Source organism: Anser anser, assembly GCF_964211835.1.
Source record: "Anser anser genome assembly, chromosome: 1".
NCBI classification, from domain to species: Eukaryota; Metazoa; Chordata; class Aves; order Anseriformes; family Anatidae; genus Anser; species Anser anser.
The window spans coordinates 190,331,326-190,357,500 of record NC_139720.1 but is presented as its reverse complement, the minus strand read 5'-3'; the positions used below and the strand labels follow the sequence as shown (position 1 = coordinate 190,357,500).

At 38.9% G+C, this 26,175-nt stretch overlaps 1 protein-coding gene across 2 annotated transcripts in view; it reads right to left on the bottom strand.

Moving 5' to 3' along the window:
* FLT1 (fms related receptor tyrosine kinase 1) overlaps positions 1-26,175 on the bottom strand; it is a 109,138-nt gene that overhangs the window by 69,336 nt on the left and 13,627 nt on the right. For both annotated transcript variants that reach the window (XM_083849558.1, XM_083849559.1), the window contains exons 2-10: positions 24,755-24,851; positions 24,236-24,456; positions 15,089-15,213; positions 8,687-8,849; positions 8,463-8,599; positions 6,742-6,916; positions 4,763-4,880; positions 2,562-2,731; positions 2,002-2,161 (exon numbers count right to left, since the gene is read on the bottom strand). In XM_083849558.1, the coding sequence (XP_083705684.1) occupies positions 2,002-2,161; positions 2,562-2,731; positions 4,763-4,880; positions 6,742-6,916; positions 8,463-8,599; positions 8,687-8,849; positions 15,089-15,213; positions 24,236-24,456; positions 24,755-24,851 (1,366 nt within the window). The remainder of the gene's footprint in view (positions 1-2,001; positions 2,162-2,561; positions 2,732-4,762; positions 4,881-6,741; positions 6,917-8,462; positions 8,600-8,686; positions 8,850-15,088; positions 15,214-24,235; positions 24,457-24,754; positions 24,852-26,175) is intronic.

The window sequence follows — 26,175 nt, the reverse complement described above, 5'->3', positions numbered from 1 at the left end:
TTCTGTTACTTAAGCAAGTGTCACCTCACACAAGGAAGGAAGAATGGTGAAAAGGATGGGATTAAAGGGTTTTCCAGTTCTTTGGGGAGAACACCTACACCGGCACAGATGTCAGCCCTGCATCTGGCACAGCTAGTATTTTCTGCTCCCTTCCTGGAGCAGGAGACAAAATGCAATTATTCAGGGATTCCTGCCATTCTGTGATACTTAATTGTTGCCATATTTTTCACAGGGAGTCACTCCAGTCATCTTATGCAAAGCATTAAAAATGGTGTTCTCCAAACTACTTCTTCAATGAGTGTTTGAAGGAGAAGGAAGGGGAGGGGGGTAAAAAGAATTGTCACAGAACAATTATGAAGGCAATTTGGAAGCAAGTCTGGAAACAATCTTGTAACAGAGCCAATAGCTGATGTTTAAATTGCTAGTTTTCTCCTTTGATCACCTGTTCAAACACACTTCCATTTAGCATTTAATTGAGTCTACAGTTTAGCACATTATTAAACACCTGCTTGTGGATATTAATTTTTATTGCTTGTTAACAGAAGGATATATTTGACTGTGTAAGAACCCTACTCCTACTCCCAAACACAATCCAACTGTTTTACTAGCATCACACTGTGTTTTCAATCCAGAGTATGCATAAATGTATAAACACTTAAAAAAGACTAAAAGGTTGAAATTTTTCATATATGTCTTTCATGGGTTCTGTCTACTTAAAAGACATTGCACTTCTTGTTATCATACACCTTACATTACTATGCAGAATTCTGTGACCCATGCTTCAAAGATAACATAAAAGAGAGAGGAAATGCCGACCTTACCTGTCCTCGAAATGGACAATTTCAGATTTTACCTATTCTAGCAAAAGGAGAGATTGCTAGTGCCACCTCTTGGTGAAAAGGGCACAGAAAACCATTTATTTGCATAATCCCAAAGCAAGGCGTAATGGGAAAAGCAACATGTGCTTCCAAGAAGTGCTGCCTAGAATTTACAAGCACCCTTAATTTGAAATAAGCTGATTGTCCTATTTAATCGAATGAGGTGTCTTATAGCCCCAAAGTTAAGCACATACAGAAATGTTTGTCTGGATTGGTGTTAAAACTCAGTCCTATGAAAGTATTAAAGAAGTTAAATTCTATGTAAAGTGATTAACTTCAACTGAAATTTAGACTATTTTTTCCTTAGCTTTCGTTAGGTTCTTAAACATCTTTGTTGAGCTATGCTCCAAATACATTAAATGTTGAACTCTTCAATAGTAACTTAATGCTAATGCCATTGTGGATGTTGAGTGTTAATCATTAAGATTGTGTCAGATTTTGAGATCCAGGAAGAGCTTTGGATAAATGAGTCAATATGCACAAACTTGTCATCATCAGTCACAAAAAGTTCAAAAGAAATCTTAAATATAAAAGAGGATTAGTTAAGTGCCACATCAGCATCAAGTAGGCTTGCACAGTGCCATTTATATTTTGCCCTGTTGAAATATTATCTGGAGAATGCTGGTCACATTTGTCTTGCTGAACTAAACCTATGAGTCACTGTATTGTAAGAAAGATTTGATCATCATAATAGAAAAAAATCTTTAAGATTATTTCCGTTGAATTTCAAAATAAACCTTGCAGTGGAATCAGTGTGGTGACAAAAGCATGGAGGAAAGCAAGGAAATCTCCCTCTTGAGAAAGTACGAGCACTTCGCAAGACATTGCCTGCAAGTCTTCCCTCATAAAAATCAGAAAGCAATTATGGCCTCTGAGCATTGCATGCATGAATAGTAATGAACTGTAAATAAAAGTAAGCAACAATACAAAACAATGACTCCGCACCCTATTTTCAAATAATGATGCAGAAAAAAAAATGCATTTTGTCTGCACATTTACTTAAAAATAAAGCACACATACTCTACTAACTATCAATGTCCATGGTAAGCTTTATTCTTAAGTTAATATTCAAATATAATAGGAAGGGAAGACAAGCTAAACGTAAGTAAGGAAGCTGTCCTACCTTGTTTTGGAATGGTTTTGTTTGCAGGGGTACCACATCCATGTAATTTTTGGCTGAGGAACACCGTACACAGTGCATGTCAGCACTTGTTTGCTGCCCAGTGAATACAGATTGGGATCAGGGAATGATGATACGGCATTTTCGTATATCTGGGGTTTCACTGTAAAGAGTAAAAATTGGAAAGCTATTAAAAGCAACTCATTTCCAATGTATTACATGATCATGAAAATCCTACATTCCTGCAGGGTGAGTAACAAAAAAATCCCCAGGAGGACAAAGAAAAACAGCAGGAATAAGTTGAGTCAGATGAGCAGTTACTAACACATTTAAGTCATCAGGAACAAGTATGTGACCGTGAAAGACAGAAACCCTTCTAATGAAAACCAGTGTCTGTCTGCTGATTTTAAGAAGGGTCCGTCACCCCACACATGGGGCTAGGATTTGTGTCCATGAAAGTCGGTAAGAAAGTGCACAATGTCCTGGACCATGCAAGATCAACTGTTCAATGAAAATTTGATGTTTACGTTCAGAAAAAATGTGGGAATGTGCTGTAAACTTACCATTTACTTTAAGAGTGACTGTAAGATTCTTAGATAAGTTCCACTGTCGTATGCTCAATATTATAGTGTAGTTTCCAGCATCTTCCTCAGCAACATCTTTGATGATTAATGAATAGTCTTTAACCATGTACCGGGCACACTTTTCAGCAGCAGGTAGCCCATCTTTTAACCTGTTTAAAAGAAATCCAGAAATGAAAAAAAAAAAAGAAAAATAGTGCTGCTTTAACAGTCTGTGCTTCTTGGTTTCACAACATTTCTTGATCTTTGAGCAAGTTTTGAATTTACTGTCCAAGATTCTGCTTATCAGAGGATTATCCTTTCCTTACAGATTGCTGGTATTTATGGAGATCTCTGAAGAATACCATTCTATACATTAAAATTTATAAGGATATAGCAGAGTTCTATAACATCTGAGAGTTGCTAAAAATCACAACTCTACCTCTAAAGATCCCAGCCTTCCATACTTCTGCTGCCATTTATTCAAGAAGACAACCATTTTGGCCAAAAGTCATTCACACAAATAAAGGTTGCGTCATCCAGCACTGACCATTTCTTATGAGCTCAGAATACAAACCCAGGACAAAGTATTACTGTAGCCTAAGCACAGCTGTGATTTTAGGAAGAGGAAGAGTAAGTAGATTAGATAAGCACTTAAGAATCAGATGTCCTGCTATCAAGTGAATGTTTTTAAAGATAACAGAAAATCAACACAGAAAGTACGAAGTGTTGCTCACAAACAGATTCCTGAATAAGCAGAACATTTCTTTTTTCTGAAGTGTAAAATATGGCATAAACCATATTTTTGTAGGTTGCTGTATGAAGCTCAATGTGAGTGCAACTGAAATTCACTGTGGTGATGGACTTAATTACATTGATTCCCAAGTTTTGGTAAATATTTACAGAAAACATTTTCAGTCATTGAAGGAGCATTAAAAGTTATGTCTAAGGGCCGTAGATTTAGACATTTCACTCCACATATGTTTTGCAGCACCACTGAATATTTGAGGCTGAATGGGCCTCTGGAGATTGCCTGGTCCAAGACCCTGCTCAAAGCAAGGTCAGCAAGTTGCCCAGGACCACGTCCAGTGAGATTTCAAACATCTCACAGGATGGAGAAACCACAGCCTCTTTGGGCAACTTGTTCCAGTGGCTGACAAACCTCACAGCAATAAATAAGTAAATAAGTATTCTTATTGTCAAATTTTTTTTTTTTTTTTTTTTTTTTGTATTCAGAAGTTTTATATCTAAGTGTATAGTCAACAAGCCTAATCATTACAGAGAAAAAAATACCATATAAATGGCTAGTATCAGCTGCACTTTTGCCCCTTAATTTTCCACATGGAGCTGCAAATGCAGAATGGAGAGTTAAATAAAACAAAATATTTGGAGCAAAAATAATTTCTGTCTCTGAGAAGCATGAAAACTTACTGTTCATGTATGTATGGTTTGTTTTCTTAATCATTCTTGTCATAGACTTCTTGTTAAAGTGTAATGAATTGAACCAGAACTATTACTATTTAAAATTATATAAAAACAAACAAACAACAACAACACACACAAACACACACACAAAAAAAACACCACACCACCTTAAGATCATGAATAGATAACATTGTTTTCTAGAAAGGTGGTTGAGTTAATGCAAAAAAAATGCTTAAAAGATTTGTTAGCTCAGTATACTTGAGCCAAAGTGAAAATTCTGGTCACTAAAGCAGATCTAAAACCTACAGATCTCCATATAGTAAAGCAATCTTCCACTGGTTTTCTAGTAGTGCATGGTTGTATGAATAAACTCAGACAGTTATTTTAATAAAGACTTTCTTTTCTCTTTCTTTTTAAAAGACAAACTAATTTCTCATATTTGGGTCTGCATAAAGTTGGATGAAACAATTCAGAAAAGATTGGTAGAGGGATTTATCTGTAAAGTGTCCATTGATTTCAACAGGAGACATATCTAACATATTTGAGGGTCTGAACTTCAAAGTTTCCAGGCATCCTATTTCATACTTGCAAAATGAAGATAATGGTCTCTTAAATTTTTAAAACTCAGGCAGACCCTGAAAAGTTCAATAAAAATCAACAACTGTACTGTCCCCAGTTTGTTGCCATTTTAAGGGGTCTTAAATTGAATATTTGACCAACATATTAATTTTCATTTAAGTGTAGGTCTAGTGTGCATATGTGGAAATAACTTGTCCTACCATATAACCTCTGGAGAAGGAAATGCCTTCACTTTCATTGACAGACGATAGGACTTTCTTCCTGCTACAGCCTCCAGCACAGTTTTTCTTCGACGTTTCAAATTAATGAACATTTTATCTTAAAGAAATAAAAGAAAAAAAGTGTTCTCATGTTACTGATTTTCAGCCTGCAAAAAGAGTCACTCTTCTAAAGAGAACAGGAATTCAAATAAAAATGATCTTTAATAATTTTGGTGTTCCCACAAGATAACAGCAAGAATAAAACCCACCACAAACATACAAAAGTGAGATACAGTTCCCAGGCCATGAGTCTGCCTAAACAAGATACACCCTAGCCAAATTCACATTGTGCTTCAGTCAAAAAAAAAAAAAAAAAAGCACAAGAAAGAGAAGGTGGTTTGTGGTATGTGGGAAGCTGAACTAAATGAGCAGGTGACCCCACCACCCCTGAAAGGCCGAGAATCAGTGGATGTTCCAAAAGAAAATATTTGGCTGGGGATGATTTAAGTGATCTTCAGAGAAACAGCAATGGAAAAGACAGAAACTTTCTGTATCATTGGTAAACAGCTGTTTCATCGAACAAACAAATCTTTATCACTTCATTGGAACAGTCTCAACCTGCTGGAATTCATTCTTCTCCAGTTGTACTGCCCAGTATTTCAAACTCTGACAAATCGATGGGTTTCACCAGAAGCAATAAAACCACAATATTTATAGAGTATATTGGAAATATTTTTTTTCTTCCCAAAATGCAATTAAACAAAACAAAACATTCAAAACATGAAAAAAGGTTTCAATGTCCTTTGACAGTACACATAGTACAACATTTACTCACATTATGAATTGTGTATAGATATTGTATATATATTAAGTGCAATATTTAGTTATATTAGTCATATTTGCAGCATACTTTGAAACTAACATGTGCAAGATAACTCAGTAGTTAAATTACACAGATTATACTTAAAGATACAACCCTGATTCTGCAAACCATTGTTCACACTGGCTCTGTCTAATGAGTATCCCATAGATGTGGCTGCTTATGTGAGTTTACAGGCTAGCTTCAACAGATCCAGCCTCTCTGACTTTAATTTTAATTTAAAACTCAGTTTTTGATAACTTCATGCTTATTTATTTCAGAACAAAAGAAGTGAATATAATGATTCATCCTATCTTCCCAGTGTCTTAGTCCAAGGGCTAAATAGAGAAAAAGTACTTGAAATACTCTCTGAGAATACCACCATCTGGTGCTTAGACCACAATTACAGATGAGAGAGAAAAAGTAGACCACCTAAACTGTGGAACAAATCAATATTCTGCCCATGAATTGTCTGTCATCAAGGAGCCACCAACCGTTTGACTATTAATACCAACAATGCTCCGAATATTCTACATAATCATAATTGTAACAGGATGCCACAAAGATGGTAGCTTCTCATGGAGTCCCAGTGCACAGAAGTCCTAATTCACATAAGCTTGAAACAGCACAGGGAATTTCCAGATCTCACAGGAAGCCTGGGCAGACCACAGAGAACTCATTCAAAGCTCCCACTGTAAAACCACATTGATGAGCTGCAGTGTTATGCTTGTTTCGGTTTTGTGAATGGTTTACCAGCAATCTTTTCCATGTAGAGCTAGCTTATCTGTTTGGTTTTTTTTTTTTTTTTTCTTTTGCTTCATAGGGAGCAGTGGATAGGTATTGTAGAAGAGGAACTGGAACAGACAGAACTGAGGATGGGATCATCGCAGGACTTAGCAAACAAGGGTGATCAAACTGAACATTAATGTGTCTATTGCTAAACAGGCAAAACAGTCATGGAAGAAAAGGTACACGTTCTTTCTTTCTTGTCTCCCTCCATTTTCTATCTTTGATGATCATGCTAGAAATTCGTTTCCACTTTGTGTCAAGATATAGATATCATGTGACTGAACTTGGTAAATGAGCACTCAGTATTCTACAAATTCAAGGTATTTCTTACCGTAAACGAGGACTGTTGTGTTAACTGATTTGATTGAGGGCCCACTCTTCACGTGACAGGCATACTGGCCTTTATCAATATCACGCACTTTGTCAACAACTAGAATACTGTAAAAAATATTGGCTTCTGTATTCTTCTGGTCAATGCGTTGTGTTATGGAGCCTCTCTTCTTTGTCTATAAAAGCAAAAATGAATGAGAAAGAGCTTAATCAAATTTTTATGAATATTATGATTTTCATTTTACTGTTCTGCCACCAAACCTCCAAAATATATATCCAGATCCCTTTGCACATGACAAACCTGAAAAAAAACTAATATTTCCAAAGAGTCAAAAATAAGATAGAGAAGTAACTTTATCTGGCAATTCATTCCTATCTCCATTCAAGTTGTAGAAGTATCCAAACTCGTTCTTTCCAGAGGAAGGCAACCAATTCTGCATGACCTACTATAGCAACATGCCAAGCTCCCCTCTGCTCCTGGTACAGCATTGTTCATAAAAGTCCTTGAAGCCAGCACATGAAGGGCAGCACACAGTTTGTTGCCTTGGTTCAGCTTCCATAGGCAGAAGATGTATAGAAGACGAGGGCATTAACATCAAAAGGGGAGAATTCTGGAAACGCTATGGACGGAAAAGTGCCTAGATTTGGCAAAGGAGTAGCAGGGTGGAACTGAAGATAATGTGAGCCTGAGGAGTTATTTCCTGCAACTCCCCCTCAGCCTTTGGCCTCAAAGTTTATTTAACCCAGGACATTGTTGTTGTCTTACAAACACTGAGCACCCTTCAGTTACCATTCAAATAAAACCCAAGCAGAATTTCACAAGTGTGGTGCTCAGCTAGGGCTTGGTAACGTAACAGTGACCAAACGTAAGATATTTGGAGTGTTTCTTGTTGCTAGGTTGTTTACTTCTGCAATGAAAAAATGCCAAGGAAAATGGCTACAGTATGCAAGAAACGATTGCATTAATCTTCCTTATATAATGTAATCATAATTTCAGCTTGTGATTAGACACAATAAGTGACATAATAAATGATCTTGACTTGAATCACCAGCATAAATCAAACTGACATGAAAGGAATGGGAGTTGTAAACCTTAAACTAATGTCAAATTTCTTATCAGCTTTACACGGGCTCCCTGGCAGTTATTTTGTAAGCGACAAATATTTATGAGGATGCTCCCAATGTTGGGGGAGGAGAAGCACATTCAAGATCATTCCTGTAGTTGTCAAAACAAGCGGATTGTTCATGTGACACTTAACAAATGAGATTTTGGCTAACTAAATCAAAATATCTTTTCTAAACATGCTTGAGTCGGGTGCCTGACTGTCTGCCAGTCTTTTAACTGAATGTGTTAAGAAAGACAGCCTCAACGAAAACTTTTTTGTCATGAGAGATCCCCTGCCTGGGACTAGGTGATAAATTTCTGTCATTTCCCCGGGTCAAAAAGAAGCTCCCAGGGATGAAATTTTTCCAGCGCTCGCTCGTGGTTATGCAATATAGCAGAGTGCATTGTGTAAACTTGTTTACTTATTCAATTAAGCACCAGAAGAAAAGAAAAAAAAAAACAAAAACCACAACTTAAAAGCCATATCAGCAAGGTTCACAATGGTGGAATGAGAAACACAGCAAGCATTTTGAGGCAGAATTCCTCACGGGATGCTAGATGCAACGCGATCAATGGGAACCCTCACCCAGTTTCTTCCTTTTATCCCCGGCACTCACCTGTCCAGGGTAAGTCCATGTCATCTGCACACGGGTGTTCCAGGCTGCTGTAACGGTGCAGTTAATTGCCAGGCTGTCTCCTTTCAGCAACTTGACGAGGCGAGGGGTGCTCAACTGAACATCAAAAATTGTGTTGGCTGCATGTCACAGAGAGAAGGAAATGTGAGTAACATCACCAGGGCAGAGGGCTTTCTGAAAGATTTGGAGTGGAGAAGGCTACTTACTTTCTCGGTGCGTTAGGTACTTCGTGCTATACTTGTGCCCAGCAATGGTTGTCTCACAGCTCAGGAGCCCTATGAATCTGTAGGTTGCCTTGGGTATTCTGAAACCTTTCGTGCTGTCCCAGATTATCGTCTTGCCATCAGGAATTAGGGCTTCTCCGGGAATCTGGAAGTGGAAAACACACATCGTAAAAACAACTTATCCTCATGCCACACTCTAATCAAAACAGCCTCATAAAAAGGAGTGAAAAAAAAAAAACTTGAAAAAATGCCAATCAAAGTAGAAAGGATGACATTTAATTATGCAGATTTTTCAAGTCACGTTTTCACCACAAAATAGAGGAAAAACATGGGTGAAGAATGTGAATGTTTTATTTGTTTCCAAGATTTCATTATTTATAACAGGATGTAATTTATGACACAATAGATTGACACTATCATTAGCCTCAGTGCTTGGGCTGCTATTCTGTTGGCTCCCAGTTGGCAGCTAAAATGCTCATCTTAGAGAACCTTTGCAATTAAACGTCCCGGTGTTACCACAGAGATACAAATACACTTTTTTCAATGGAGGTGACAAATGGACTTGATATGCTGTCATTTGGTGGCTTTAACAAATTCCTGCCAGGATTCAAGCTGAGGCTTCTCATGTTTATGTTGTCTAAAGGACTAGATTGTTAAAAAAAAAAAAAAGTGAAGCACATGGATGCTTATTCCAGAGCTGACAGATCACAGAGCACGCGTCTCTAAGTCATTACATACAACATAAAGCACAAATTTTAAATCCGCAAGGCTACCTTGGGCACTTTTATTGAGAACTACAGATCATACTGAATGAGGAAAGTCATATCGACTACAGATTTTGAAAGGATGCCTTGAAACAAAGTATGTCAAATTTCCAGAGGAAAAGAATTCATCACATTTTAAAAAATTGGCACTTCTAGGTCCCTCAGAAGTTGAGAACCCAATAAGTCATTAGTGCACAACGATCAGATGTTTTATAAACTTGTGACCTGAAATCTAAAATTTTTTTTCAGACTAAAGTTTTGCCATGTGGGATCAAGTGTCCGCTTTGTCAGCAGAACAAGTGATATTTTATGTTGGCATCCTTTGAGTTTTAAGCCCCACTTTATAAAAAATAAAAGAAAATAATTTTTAAAAAAAATGAAAAGCAAAGCATGACATAGGCATTGAGGCCCAGGCAACGCCTCTTTTATTTTACATCGATTCTCTTTTATCATTATTCAGCCTTATTGATAGAATAAATGCCACTGTTTGGATAACACAGAGATCAACCACCAGTACAAATCCTGGCTGCGACTCTACTTTTATAAATCCCACTATTATTTTGAAAAAAATATATATATTTTAAAGACACGTTATAGCAGAACTTGAGTGAATCAGTGCCTTAAGCAAAGAGCATTTCTATGTACTTCCATCCATGGGTCTACCTAAGCACCTCGCAGCCCATCACCTCTCTCCATGCTCCCAGCCTCACTGCACCCCTTTCATCTCCTCCTTACCCCTTTATTTGAGCAGAGGGCTGGTGTGCTGGCCAGCCCTCTCTCTTCCTACAGCCAAAGCCACTGCAGGTGGCTACCAGTGGCAGGGGGAGGTGCAGCTGCCTGGCACCTTCCTGCGTGGCTCAGCTTTTCTGAATGCGGCACCCTCTGTGCTGCCTGCTCAGCACACACTGCGAGCTGCCCTTGGGATCACCTCCTCTCATCTCACACCATTTCCTCTGACTGAAATGCAAGGTGAATCAAATGGACAACAATTACAGAGAGCGTGAAAGTGCTGCGGTAGAATTCCTCATCTTTATAACAGCTGATAAGATTTTATAATAAGCATGCAAATCACAAGCAAAACCCACTACGTTATAGCGTGCTGGCTACCATTCAACGATGTCTTGGACTCTAAGAGCTCTGTTGCCATTCCTGTCTCCAAATAAAACAAATATCCAAGCTTTGGTTTAACTAGTTCATAGTTATGCTTTCAAGAGCTTCAGCTGCATTTATCCTCTGCTGCTTTGTTAGAAACTAAACTGCTTCATAACATACTCCTTTATAGGTTTTCATATATAACAAGAGAAAAAAGAGTTAAATTAGAGTGTCAGAGACTAAACTGAAGTCACCCAGGGAATAAATTAACTCCACATTAATAAGTTAATTGATGGGTTACCAAATTTGTATTAGTCTTGCTTGAGGAAAGGAAAAGTAGCCAGAATACCCAGGAAGTGTCTGGATCTTGGAAATAAAGTGCTTATAAATATGGTCCTGATTTGCAACATAGAAAGCTGCCAGTTGTCTGCGTGTCCAGCAGGCTCACCTGCCCTGGAGGCAGACCCTTACCTGCACAGTTTACTTGCCTAACACCAAAAACCAGACAGAAGTACACCTGTGGCTTTGAGAATAAAAAGTTGCATGCACTCATGTGTAAAAGTGCAAATTGACACATTTCAGTTGCTGTAAGGAGAATTTTAGAAAACTGAAGTCCATACACTAGAAAAAGATCCTTATGGCATAGCTGTTCTCTGGCTAAGATACTGAAGATATAAAGGTACCAAACCAAGATTCTACAACAAGTCCATTTCAGGGGGCAGAAATGCCAGGATTTTGTCTCAGGGCAAAGGCTGGGTGCTCACCCTCATGGCCCTTCACAGCTCAACCCTTCCTCCTTATGTCTGCTTCTTACCCAGTTCTCCTCCATGCTGCTCTCTTCTGCCACCCCACTGTTTCAGGTGACCTGTTTCCCACTCTTGGAGAAATATTTAGGGCTTTATTCTACCCTAAGCAGAGACACCAGCTTGTAGGCCACCACCTAGTGATATGGCATCATCACTGTGACTATTACTGCATGGATGGTACAGGACGAGGATGACAGAACCACACAGTAATTGAGGTTGGAAGAGACCTCTGGAGGTCACCTGGTCCACGCCAATACCAAGGCAGGGCCAAGCAGCTCAGGGCCTTGTCAAATACTTGGGCATTCGGTCATCACAGACAGAAGCAGAAAATCCGTGAAGCAACTTTGTGCTGGAACAGCACCATCTCCATTGAAGCAGCAGAGGATAAAACCAGCTGAAATAATAGGTTACAGCAATAGTGAGAGGCATTCAGAGAAGCAGTTTGTTGTGATGGCTGCAGTAAACTGGAATTTACTGTCTACATACTTATCTGCATGAGCCACGGCGCTGTGGCTCCCACAGCAGTGTTGAACTTTGTTTCTTTGAAACCTTCTTTGTTTCAAACTAGACTTCAGTTTCTCTTGGCACAGCCTGGGCCTCCTTCTTTGCTCAGCACTGGCCACTGAACCTTTTTGGTTCCAAGTGGCATTAACATAGTACTACCACAAGGTTTTGGGTCAAGACATAAGGTCAAGAGTACATAGTCATGTTTTGGTTCCCGACATCTCCAAAGACAGATCGTGTTGGAAAGAGCCAGCTGAAAGTATAGCAAAAACTGTACATTAGGCACTGGAATATTAGGCCCTGGCACAGGCTGCCCAGAGAAACTGTGATGCCCCATCCCTGGAGGTGTTCAAGGCCAGGCTGGATGGGGCTTTGGCCAACCTGGTCTGGTGGGAGGTGTCCTTGCCCATGGCAGGGGTTTGGGACAGGGTGGGCTTTAAGGTCCCTTCCAACACAAACCATCCTGCGATTCTGTGATTCTATAATTAGTCTTGAATGCTTGCTTTTTCTTTCTTGTTTCCCTTTCCACCAGCTTGGGAAGGATGATGTGGCATTATTAAGAATTAGACTGTCCAGGTGTCTGGCTCTCAGCATCCTTGGGGTTCCTTTTTTATTATTATTTTTTAATCCTTTTATTTAATACTGAAACATATTTAGTTCTATTTCTATGAAGGGCATTGCTGATTTTATGACAGAGAATCCAAAAGGGGAGTGAACAGAGGGATCAAATCATTGTACCAAAGGAAGATTATTTTCTCTGTTTAGTAAAACAAGAGCAAATGAAGAACCAAGGGAAGTGCATACCTTAGTTGCAATAAATTTTATCATATTTTAGGGATCTTGAATGAGGCTGCCAGAATCATATTGATAGGGATGATGGTTTCAAAGGCTCTGGATATCTTTCTATTAAATATTATAGCAAAAAAATTAATTGATTTTACAGGTCATCATATGGTGAGGAATAGAAAGGGCCACCAGCTGTTGCAGATATAGATTGTAATAGGACCTGAAGGCTGGATTTCTAACAGGAATGAAAAGTTTTATCCTCATTTCCTTCCGGACTTTTAAGACTTTTTAGATGTTGCATACGATTACAATGCTATACCATACAATTTGTAGAGATGTTCAGCCTGGAAGTTAGAACAGCACAGTATCTCAAAAGGGTCGAACAATGCAAAGATGCAGTTTTAGTAATAAAACCATGTGTAATGTTGAAAATGAATAATAAAACTTTCCCACACTGGTCCACTACTGCTAAGAACGTGCTTTTCACACGAACAAAACGCTGGAGGCAGTATTCACGTGACTTTACCAATGAGTTCTTTCAGAAGAGAGATATTACAAAAAATATTCCATATTCTAATGGCTCTAAAGCTGGGTCTTTCTTTCCAGCTCCAGGGGACTGCATTATGGGGACACTGACTTCTTCCTTTATTGCTAAATGGAAAACACAGAATAGCTTTTGCCAGCTCTACAGAAGAAGTATGCCTGCAGCTGGGAAACGCATTTAACACATCTCTTAATTGCTATGAGAGCAAAAACTTGATGGAATCTTCATACATGGGTGTCACAGATGATAAATAAAGTAAGGTATGATGTAATGCATTGTAGCTTACATACTTCAGGAAATTCTGGGATGAATTAGGGAACACATTTATTTTTCCTGGAATGCAAAACATGTAAGCAACCAATCCTTTCTTTCAAGACTTGGCTCCACCTCCTCTTTCTTCTTCCCAGATTACTACATCTGGTTTTGATGGTGTAAAGATGCATCATACACTGCAACCCCAAGCTAAAAGCAAGCCGATAATGAGAAAAGACAGTAGATATGCCTCAATCTCCTCCAAATAAGGAGAAAAGTTCGCTTTTACATTATTTCATAAGAGAGAACGCTGATGGGAATTTTCTCATTTAGGAATTGAACATGCTGAGATTTCAGATGCAACACTACAATGTCCAGATAGGTTCTTGCTTTACATCCTGCACCTTATAAAAAGCCAAGCCTCATTTACTTTTGATTCTATAGCCACAGAATCTTGTGCATCATCCATCTCTGATACAGTTCTTGCTAGAAAATTGTGTGTTTGTGTATATACATGCAGATACATTTCTTAGGTCAGATTACTTTCCTCTCTCTGCATTTAGCTTGCTTCCATGTGATTTAACAGCTGGAAACAGAGATATAATCAGTATCAATGTTAGCAAAACACAATGTTAACAAAGGCTGGGTAAAACTTTTAAACCCCCATGTCAAGTTCAAACACATGACCAAATCCATGGCTGGTGTAAATCTCTATGGTCAAAGAAGAATCAAAGTCTTTTATTGATCTGGATAAGCATTGCAAAATGATATTGTTTGGCAATTGCATGCTATTCTATAGAAAAAAAAAAAAATCTCTTCCTTATATCAAAGCTGAACATTTATGTTACTATGCACAGATTTCTGTTTGTTTCTGTTAAAAACAAAACATCACTGGCACCTCTGCCTAACTTTTAAGCCAAACAAAGCAACTTTAAAAGAGAAGCACCTCTCTGACTTGGCGCAAGGTACTTTACTGCATACATGAAGGTCAGTTAGCTCTCCAAGTAACTCTCAAGCAACTTAGGAAAGAAATGAAAACATGAAAAATGTTCCCAAAACATGAAAAATATCTAGATTTTCTGTAACTGCTCACACCATCTCAAACTCTGCACAAGTTGCCCTACAAAGAGAAGCCATCCCCTGTCTGATAAGTGCATTTGTATGGAAAAGTAGGCAGCAAAGTTGCTGAAGGGAGGGGTAACAGGCAAAGTCTTGAAGAAATGCCTTGTGCAGCCCCAGCACATCTCCAGCCTATTCCAGAGAACAGGGGGAGAGGAAAGGGGAGGAAGAGCAGGGGAAGAAGTGGGAGCAAATCTCTTCTCCTAACAAGAAATTCCCTCCTGGGTTTCAGAAAACTTTCTCTTGAGAAGTTAAACTTCAATAAAGATGAAACTTTAATGAAATGATATGTAAAGCTTAAATTTCTTTAGAAAATTCAAATCCAGTGTAAGACATGAAGCTTCCAAGGTTGAAATATTTTTAGACACACTGACACCTAGGAACCTCATTTAAAAACAACTAAATGGTTTAAATGTTCCAAAATCACCACAATAGCTGTAAACAAAACCAAACAAAAACAAAGAAGCAGCATCCATAATAGCAATAACACCTTCAGAGTATTCTCAGATCGCAGTACCTTTTTTAAAGTGACAGCAATGTTTGGTGCTGTGACTCTGCATGGAATGATCATCTCTCTTCCCACAGTCATGTGTATTATTTTAGGTATATCACTGTTCATCTCTACAAATGGATTGCCTGTATCTGCAGGAAAAGAAAAAGAAAAGGTTAATTTCTGAAATTTTGCAAGAGTGTGTGGGAACTGGAATGATGCATACAGCTTCACTGATCAAGCCTATTTATAATGAAAGCTAGACATCATCCTCAAATTATTCCTTTGTTTACTTTCATCTAAACAACTTCAGTAGAATACCAAAAGCAGGAGTTTGGTACCTCCTTTAAAATCCAGGGCAGTTCAAGTACCTTTTTCTCATTACAGCATCACCTCTACTGCTGGGAGATGTGGTTTTATTTTCAGGACATTTCAGGAGAAGTAGTTATGGGATATGAGCTGAAATTCTCTTATCAGGAAACCCTTACACAAGACATGTTCCTGCCTTCAACAAGGAAATCGATGGGAAAAAAATATATGTTGACTTCACCAGGAGAAGGACTCTACTATGATTATTCAGCCATATTTTCAACCACGTACTCTAAGAAAAGGGACTAGCAAGAGTTAACTATTCTTCTCCTTCCTACTATCACAATACCTATATGTCTCTTTTGTAAGTGACAAGGTAAATGAAAATGCCAGGAAAACATTCATTCTGTTCGACTCAATAACTAAAGCTTGGCAGAGTAATTTACCGTCCCTTGAACAATCTCTTTAACAAAGGGCATTGTCATAAATAGCTTGCGCTGGGAACAAGGAACATTGCTGCTGCTATTGTTTGAACCAGTTAACAAAGAGGGGCTCAAGCCACTGACTCAGGCTCCAAATCTTCTTTGCAGGTGTTGAGATCTGGAGGTTTGGTTTGACTCACAGTTCAGATAGGCTACCTCCAAATTCACATAAGGTCTGGCTTTTAACTCTTGAAAAAGTGGAACATTTAGATCTCAATTCCATGCTTATCTACAGCCCCAATGTTTTTTCAGGCAAATCCTATTATTTTCACTGAGTCAAAAATCTTACAAGTAACAATGGAAATCTTTCTTGGAAAAGAAAGAAGTAAAGCTAGCAAGAATTGACCCTTTACAAAACCTTAAATTGTAATGTTTTGCTAAAGTTCTGGTCCCAGAATTCTGCACGTTGACCTATGTTCACTCAAGTGGTTCTTTAAATACATTGCTTTCGTTTCTCCTTCAGAAGTATGATCTGCACTTCCCAGTGTCATAAAACTGTTCTGCCCTTAAGATCTTTTTTATTATATGCAAAAATATTTTTGTTTGAGACATAAAACAGGAAGAGAAGCAAATTCCACCCTAATTTATACTGGGGAGAATCCTAAGGACAAATATCTTAAATATACAAAAATGTACTAAAAAAGTGTTCCTAAAGAGGCTTAATGAATTTGTTACACAAATTTTCTGAAATGAAAGACTATCACAATGTTTTACTTAATAATAGGTGTTAAATGTCCACCGAGATCGCTAAAGGAACTTATGAGTAATAGAGGATGCGCATGTAATAAAAAATACCCTAAGGACTTGTTAGGCTAACATTTCCTTTGCCATATGATTCAAGGAAAGACCAAGAAAGAACCTGTTTGTAGCATGGCGAAAAGAACCTTTTTTGTTTTTCAGGGGCTGCAGCCGTGGAAGAGGTGACCTGCCCCTTAACATCACCAGACAAACGGATTTACAACTCCCCGAAGACTTGTTCGTCTTTGTCACAAAATTAAGAGCTCCTGCCCAAAACCAGCAAGCTTTGCAAAGTAGTTTCCTGTATTATAATCTCGAGATCATTACAAGTGCGAGGAAGAGCTGCTCTGGAGATTACCGGTGCTGTCTGCAGACAGAGTGTCACCACTGACTGATGCCAACAACGAGGCCACGGGGGCTGTGCAGCTCAGACCTTGCAGGATTCCTGTCCATCCGAAGGCAGGGACAGGAAACGAGCACAAAACACCACGCTTAGGCTTTTTTTTTTTTTTTCCTTCTTCTTCAATGGAAATTAGCATTTGCGCCTGGAGGAGTCAATGAAGTGCTGCATAAAAGTCGACAAAATGCCCCAGCTCCTCTTGGTAGGCTTCAAATCTCGGCGACAGCCTTCCTTGCTACGTTCCCTGCCATGGCATGCCAAGGCACCAGGACACCAAGGGCTGACTCCATGCCCCCATGATTCGCGTGCAGAGCTCCCATTGACATCACCGGGGACTTCCGCCACGGACCGGAGGGCAATTGATGGCCCCAAGTGCTCCAAATGTCTTCCTGCTTTTGATTAAAAGGAATACGCATCATGTTTCCTAGCACAGTTTTGTTTTCATAATGAGTGTGGAGGCTTTTCCTGATTCCCTTTGATTTTATTCTCCTTCTGCCTTAATGGCCTTACGTGGATATTTTCGGTGCTCCAAGACCAGGATCTGTTCAAGCTGAACCCACAGCAGCACCAGGGCAGGGTATGCCAACAAAGTGGAATCCTTCTGCCCCTCAAATAACAACACTCTTTGCTTCTTTTTTCCTCTTTCCCTCCCATCATAGCCATTGGCAGTGGCTGCTGCTACATTTCCTCCCAATTCCGTCCTGAGGGGAGGTAAATGCCAGCCTTCCTTGACCAGCTGGCTGGGAGAACATCTAGGATGACCTAACCTCCCACCCCAGCAGTCTCTGAGCCAGCTTCACACACATTTGTGTTCAGAAAGCTCTGCCTATAAGAGGAACATGGTAGATTGACCAGTCTTGAAGACCACATCCAAGTCACACATTCAGTTTCATCAGGATTTGCAATACAAGACCTAAGTGAGCTGACCTTCCTTTTTTTGGTTTTGTTCATTTATTTGTTTTGTTTCAGAGCTGCTTGCAAGGGTAAGGAGGTGAAAGAGGGATTGCCAAAATGTTTGCGTATGCCAAAGGTTGCTTTAAAAGTCACTTTAGAATATTTTTAATTGTGCCTGGAATTAATGACTGTGTGCTGGTTTGACTGTGTTCCTTACAATATCTCTCACTTACAATCAACATGAAACCACAAAGAGAAGTCAAGAAATCAGAAAATCCGAAGGTCACTTGCTATATTGTTAAAGAACGTAAATAGCAGCTTTTTATTAAGCTGGTTGGCAGCCAGATACAAACTTGATAAGAGACTTAACACAAGCAATATTATGTCTGGTATCAGTAACCTGTCTAGGCTATTTATGGGTTTTGCACAAACAACTAATAAGCCAACACTGAAATGTCAGATTCAGAAAAGATGGGGAGCCTCATGCTTTTTTTCTGCACTCTTCAGCTACTGTTCTTGCCTTTTTTTTTTTTTTTTTAATAACTTGAACTATGTAAGTCAGAGTACTTATACATCTGCAGGAAGAAACATATCTGCAGGGAAGTGTGAGCTTCTTGAAATCTCTGCAAATTTGTCCTAAAAAGCTCTTCCAAAATACCTATACTTACACGTGGCTCATCATTAACTTTTTTTTTTTTGTTCACGCTAAAAGAGCCCAAACAATCTTTTCCCCCATGCATATGCACTAAAGTACAGACATGAACTTTGCTAAGCCTAATGGGCCAATTGCCAAATTCCCCTTCCCTTTCCAGGGATTCACCCTGACTAATTGCTGTTATCCTGGCTAAATTAATAGGCTTGTTCAAAAGTTACTCAAGGAGAGCTTTGCACACTGAGAGTGGATGTCACCTCACACATCTGAAACACATACATCCTTCTCTGAGCTATGTGGACAAACAGTGTAGATACTGGAGAGCACGGGTTTTCTGGCATGGGATTCATCTGACCTGGTTTAGACATCTGTATGATGGTGAGATGAATCAAGCCCTAGGAAAGGCACCTATTCAACCTTTTCACACGTAGATGTCTATGTTCATTAAGAAATAAAATCCCATTTTGCATGCATGGAAGCACAACATCTTTCTGCAATAAGGGCTTTTCCACTCTTCCCTCTTCTTAGCCTGTAAAATAATACTCTCTGAATACAAATGATTTCTAAATCTTGAAGGAAAACAAGAGCTATAAATTAATAAATGCAGAATTCAGGCAAAAAAAAATAAAAAGGAGGGGAATACTTTATAACTGGAGCACATTCAGAGACAAAGCATTGCTAGCATAATTGTACAATGATTTCTAGGCAGGGTTTGTTTGTTTTCCTTTGAGGCTAGTTACACTATGCTATCATTGACGTAGGTCCATCACACATTTAAAAAGTGGTTAAAGCTCTTAAGAAAAAATACTTTAACCAGGAAATTCACAGTGCAGTAATTACTATGTTCAGAAAGTTATCTCTAGAAAGGCTAACAATCATTAGAAACACTTTTTTGGCTGTATCCCTCCTTCAGGATGGGTCATCTTGGAAATGTATTTCCATTACAGTGGCAGCTATAAGGCTTGGTGAGGAAACAGGAGGAAACAGGACCTCAGAGAGCTGAGTGTGCAGCCTTTGACGCTGCCAAAGCTTCCATGCATGCTCTGCCCAACACAGTGAAGTGCGATGTGAAGTCCATGTACATGCAATGACACTACTCGAAAGTACAGCAATTATAGGTGATTTACGTCAAAGGCTCTTAGAGGGCTCTGTTTTTTAACAGGAACCTCATTAGACACTAAAAATGTGTCCACATACTTGATACAGCTGTAACATAGTTTAATTCCAACTAGTTTCCTTTTCATAATAGAAGTGCTATCATACCAATGACTTTGAGAGTGTAAGCCAAAAAAGCACTGCTCATAGGTTAGAACTGTGCCAAAAACAAAGACAGGGAAAAGGCACAAGAGAAAGAGTTTCCTAGACCTTGTCAGGTTCATCTGTTGGTACATTACGTCTGAAGAAGAAGAAGAAAAAGGAAAAAGAAGAAAAAATTCTCCTTTACTGTTAGCTTTCCACATATTTTGTCTTCCTAGTGTTTTAATCAGATTTCTTTTGACTTTGAAGCTTCTTAGATCTTAGAGACCCTTTCAGGTAGCTCTTTTAATGCCCTCCCTGTTCTGCAAAATGGTACCTTTGGTGTTTCAGGAGTCAGTCTATTCAAGCTAGACTTTAAATCTATGTCAGTTCAGGGGCTGGATACAGCTAGCTGTCAACAACTGGACCTCCCAAGGAGACATCATACTTCTAGCACTTGCTGGATACAACTCTAGAGTTTGAAAATGCACTTGAATCCCCGGATGTTTTGGCATTTCAAAAGCTTACATTTTGAAGCATTCAGTGATGATAAAGCCCTTCATTTTGGGCTGTCATTTTGGAGAAATGACATTTAGAGACATTTTCTTTTTGGAGAAAAAAGTTACTTTTTTCTCTCTGTTAAGTACGGAAAGAGAACAGACAACTGACTTAGCACAGAGGTCTGTTTTTAAAACAGAATGTTTTAAATGGTGATCATTTGAAGTACCAGTAAATGTATCACTTTACAACGAAAAGTGTGTGGTCAGATGATATGCACCATGGGAGTGTGAGGAGAGACAAGGAGAAGGAGAACTGCGGCTAAGCAATGGGCTAATACCTAAAGTCAAGTACAACTTCATTTAGAGAAAAATTCTCTGCTGCAGAAGAACTAAAACATTGTTCTTGTATATTAATAGCTGAAAGCTATCTTCATCACAGGAAATAGCAATGTTTAAACTTGAATAAAAATTTGTTTAAATTCCCACAAAAATCTAAGCTTGCTATATTAATGTAATTGAACTTATTTGCTTTTCTCTGTTGTACCATGGGAACAGGTGATCAAAGGCAAAGGAAGAAAGAGATGAGAGTAGAGAATGAAGAGGCCTGCACATTCTTGAAGAAGAAAGAAAATGAATGAGCTCCAGCAACTGGAAAAGAGTGTCTTGGAGCTACCGGAACAAAGGCAGACAGAAAGAAAAGCCTTAGGACTGTCCCTAGGGAAGTCTGTGTAGGTTTCAAAATAGCCTGCTGATAATCTGGTGTTTCTTAAATGTCTTTATTCCATAATGATCTCTCTCCAAGCAGAAAATTCCCTCTGTCTTACTCCAATGTATGCAGTCACTATTCATTACAAATCTTTCCATTTAACTTCCAGGCTGCAATTGTGTAACAAAACAGTTCTGGGTCTGCGACAGTGGATAAATTGGCAAAGAGGCATATGCTTCATCTCAGATTTTTCCCATGGCTCATGGTGGAAGTCAGGACATCAGTTTTCTTAGAGCAAAGTCCAAGGCTCTTGAGAGAATTCATTTCCCTCGCTTGATGTCTCAATTCCTGAGCTGTGTGTGGTCAAGAGTTGCTGCAGGGCACACTGCACACTCACTCCCCTGTGCAACTCAGTAGTGACCTCTCCAGCTGAAAGAAGGGTGGTGTCAGGACTAGCTCCTGAAAGAAAAGTCACCAGCCTGCAAATTCTTGAGCACCCAAACTCCACATTTCAGAAATGTTTTAAATCGTCCAGGGGACCTTGAGATTTGCAGTCTCCTTCTCATCATCTTGCATCTTATTTTTACCTGTAGAAGCTCATCTTCTACAATAGCATGCTCTCATTTCAAAACCAAAGGACTTACTGGGTTTATTAATTCTTTATTTATTTAATTAATTTTATCCAGTTCATTTTCAGTATCACTCTAATTACGGAAATGAATATCATTTTTGAAACAATAAGTGATGACTTCCTGTACAAACAATATCAGCTTTCCTGATTTGGATTCTGTGTTTGTAAATAGTAACTATTTGTTCTCATCTGCAGCATACTAAGACATGGGAAACAGGCACCTTGGTGATCCACATGCAGCTAATATGGGAAATGGACTGACACAACGTCCTGCTACAGGAAACAATACAAAACTGGGAGGGATTCAAATTTTACAAATGTTTATTTCCTAAGCACCCACAAATCCCTCTAAGATAAAACTAAACTCAAGAAAGTTAGTCTTGACAGAGCATTTTCTTTTCTCATTTTCACCCCACTCAAACCAGGTAATCAAATTCCTGTGTGTTCACAGAAACATTAACTTGTTTTAAGAGATTCCTTATGTATTTTCTTTCTGATCAGTGTAGCACTAGCATTGGAAAGTATGAGTTTCAGTACTCTGAATCTTGTTTCTTTTCAATCTACTCAACATTTCTTCCTGAAGTTGTAAAATTTTGAAGGACCAATACACCTTTCCTCATCTTGGGACAGAGTGACACTTTCAACTGTCCATATATGAGCAGCTACATCACAGCCTCCCTTGTCATCAGTAGATTACCATACTTTTATATGTCCTTAGTAGGACACAATCAACATTTAACTGTTAAGAATTTGGCTTTCAAACAAAAAGATTGTTGAATTCTGAAAATTAAGAAGCTGAAGATGTCTAAGCTTAATACAGGATTATCCCTTTTTGGCAAGTAAAGTAGGATGAAAAACACAGTCTAAGCCTATTTCAACACCAACATCAACATTTAATAACTGTCCTTGAAAAATCAACATAACTAAGGCACTCAGGCACTTTACCTTATCTTTAACTGATTTGGGGGAAGGTAGGGGTTGACCAAAAACTATTCTCTAATGACTTGCTTCTTTTCTGACATGTGAATTAGGCAGATTAGCCGATTCACATTTATCTGATTAAGGCTATCTGTCAGGTGTGAAGAGGACACGTACAGCTCAGGAAACAGTGAAGAGTTAGGAGGACTGATTGTGTCTTCCATTTGCAATAATTCAGGATCCAGAAAAATTAGCACTTCAAACGGGAAAGAGACCAAGGGAACATGAAGGAATCTCATATAATATATCCTACAGAAGGTTTAGCAGAGAGGTTCTCGGTCAAGGTCACTATCATCCTTGCTCTTCTCGTGTGGTGAACAGAGAGGACTGTGGGTAGATCTCAACTAAAGATGTGGTCCAAGATGATAGGTTCAAGAAGGTCCCAGGATGGGAAACTCAAAAAAAGTCATCCAAGCACATTGTAATTTTTCCTAGGCAGTGGTAAATGTTGATTGCTAAGTTAATAACCTGCTACTTTCATCACGCTTCCTTGGATGCACCAGTAGTTGGATATCCAGAGGATTACAGGTAAATAGCTGGGTGAGGAAAATACTCTGTGGCGTATTCCAGATGAAGCAAAGCTGGATGAACAGCATGAATTGTTCAATAATTCTCAGTAAGGCAACACAAATAATGGGTGAGCTATCTTATTTTTTGTCACCACAGTGAAAGGTCCACTTCATTCTGTTTTTCCATAGCACCAGTCCCACTCTTTGTGTCACAGAATGAAAACAAAGGCTAATTCACTCTGATGAGAACTCGTTAGAAGCAGCAGACACATCATTTGGAAAAGTTCCAGTTGCACATTCTAACACAGGCTTCCAAAATCTGTGAATCCTGATACCTCACAGTAACCTATTAACTTTCTGCTGTAAAAATCAAGAAAAGCTATAATACAAAATTGAATGAAAAACCTAAAGGGTTTATAATTTCTCCCTTTATTATTGTTTCTATTGAGCTGTTTTGAGAAGAATCTGATTGATATCCTGGAAGAAAACAGGATCAGAAAGTAATTTCTGTTATAGCCTAACTGACCTAATTCCAGCATTTCCCATATATTGCACAATACTTGTTTGCTGAACACAATTCTGTATTTGGATTGAATCCAATTATTCTAGATTTTTACAATTGGTGTAACATGAACTGCAGAGTACTTTTATGAATGTGACTTGCATACAAATATTAATTTTCTACAGCATGAGAAAATTCAGTGATCTAGCAAGACTGTTTTGGTGTCCGTCAGCTGTCTGGAGATGTACAGTCTTATACAGACAGGTTGAAGTGGACGTTGCACCAGAAAAATGGTTTTCGTTAGTCATCGCTGGATTAAAATATGATTTCTATAATATCCATTACACAAAGTCACTTCTAGTCTACTTCTATGTGGAGTTCTAGTTACTCCGGGGGGCTGGCTGGATTTGGTCTTTTTCCTTCTTCATTTTTTTTGTAACAGAGAAAACACTAGCATTTGCATTTGGAAGCTCTGAGAAAGCAGGTTTTATACATAAATTGGTAAATTATCATAACATTTTCCAAGGATGAAAATATCATTCAAAACCCTGTATTTAACCACAGCTGATGTTCATTTTCATCCGTTTTGCTGTACTGAAATGAAAGTACCAAGAACTGTTAAAAAACACGATCTTACCATTAATAAATACGTAGACCGTAGATTCCTTCTTCTTTTTCGCTGCACTTGTTGGGTATTTGCAGCTATAGTTTCCAGTGTCACTTGCTTGAGTTCTGCTCAAGGTCAGACTGCTGCAGGACTGCTTCCCATTCCTTCCACAGGCATACTTAATTACTTTCAGCCTTTTGCTGTCCTTACTTAGAGTTTCAGGCAAAGACCATGAATGAACCATTTCCCCCCTGCAAATACAGATAAGGAAGCAGAAACAATTATGTTGGGCTGCAATTATATAGCTCCAGTTCCCAAGCTTTCTTTTTTATTATATCAGGCTATTTCTGGGGCTCTCTTTTATCTTGTTTTCCAAAAACAACAACAGAAACAACAAAGAACTACTAAACAATTGCCATTGAAGTTCACTCCCCACCTTTCCCCACAACATAAGCTTTCATTTTTTTCTAATTTCAGTTACAAAAAAAAAAAAAGTATCAGGTGTATGAATTCCCAGCCAAATTATCAGAAGCCAGCTCAGCTGGTTACCTGCATGTGAGATTTAAAGTCTGGCCTGCTTGAACAACATGCTGTGTGCCATTTATGCTCAGCTCAGGAACTTTTAATTTTGATCCTGAACTAGATCCTAGAAAAACAAAGAAGAAAGTCATTAACAATGACGAATCATCCAGCTCCCAATCTGCTCACATTTATGATGTTATACTGGAAGGAGAAAAGAAAGCAAAGGCGTGCCCCCCCTCACCACACATACACCTTTTCTCTGGACGAAATCCTGCTGTCCTGACTCAGGACTGACATCCTTTCTAATGAGAATTACTCAGGAAAGAAAGAAGAAATGGAAGCTATGCAAGTTTTGGTCAACAACATTGGTCTCAAGTTGTTCGCTGAGTGTACCATGAAGCTCGGGACCTTGTGGCTGCACACCTAGACAGGGAAGTGTGTCCTGCAGCACTGCTGCTGCATTTCCTTAGGAAACACTACCATGGCAGCCGCTTGAATGGGAAGGGCAAAAGTCAGACACAATCACAGCAAGAGCCACATATTGATCTCTGAGATACAGAACTCTCACTCATAAAACTCACTGCAAAGCTGGAACTGCTTTGGAAGGAGGCAAAGTGGATTCAGGACCTTCCCTTCCTGACCAAAGCACTGTTACCTACAGTCGCTCATTAGCTTCAGGATTCCCTATGGTAAAGTGGTGTCAAAAGGCAACTGGACAGCTCTGCAGTAAATTTTAAGTAAAATTTCAAGGCACCCTCCAGATCAGACCCGTTGCTTATTGGGGCCAACAAGGCTCCAGTCATGACCAGACCATTCTGGTGTGATGGGTGACACCCTGGGTACCCAGTATAATGCGGGGTGGGTTAGGATGTTTGAAACATTGAGGCAGGTTTATCACAAGTGATGTGAAGGCAATTTTTAGGAAGTCTATGAAAAAGCATCATGGTCAGAAGTCTAAAGGACCACAGGAACTTTCCTTGCATTAAACCAGCAAGTGCTAGGAAGACATAATGTCTTATCTTTGCACCATAACGGGCTATGGCCAGAAAAGCTTTTGTGTCAAGCAGACAGAAAGGCATGCCTTAGAGAAGAAACAGTCCTTGATCCCACTGACCTCGCACCAACAGCAAAGTGTTCCAGAAGTGAGGAACATAACAAGAAAATGTTTTGAAACATTGAAAACCAGTTTAAGTCTAAATCTGAACCCCATATGCAATTTGTGAAGTTTTGAGTATTGTGAGAGAAGATCAGGGAGTGCCCCAGATCATTTTACTCCAAGAGAAAGTATTTCATTGTCAACATATGAGAGAAGCAGCATCGTGTAAACAAGAGTACTGCGGATTTTCCCCTACAACACAGTCAAGCACAGTTTGAGTTTAGCTATTATAAGCACTTCTAAGAGATCCCTACCACAGCTGAATATGAACAGCTGTATGTACCAAACACAG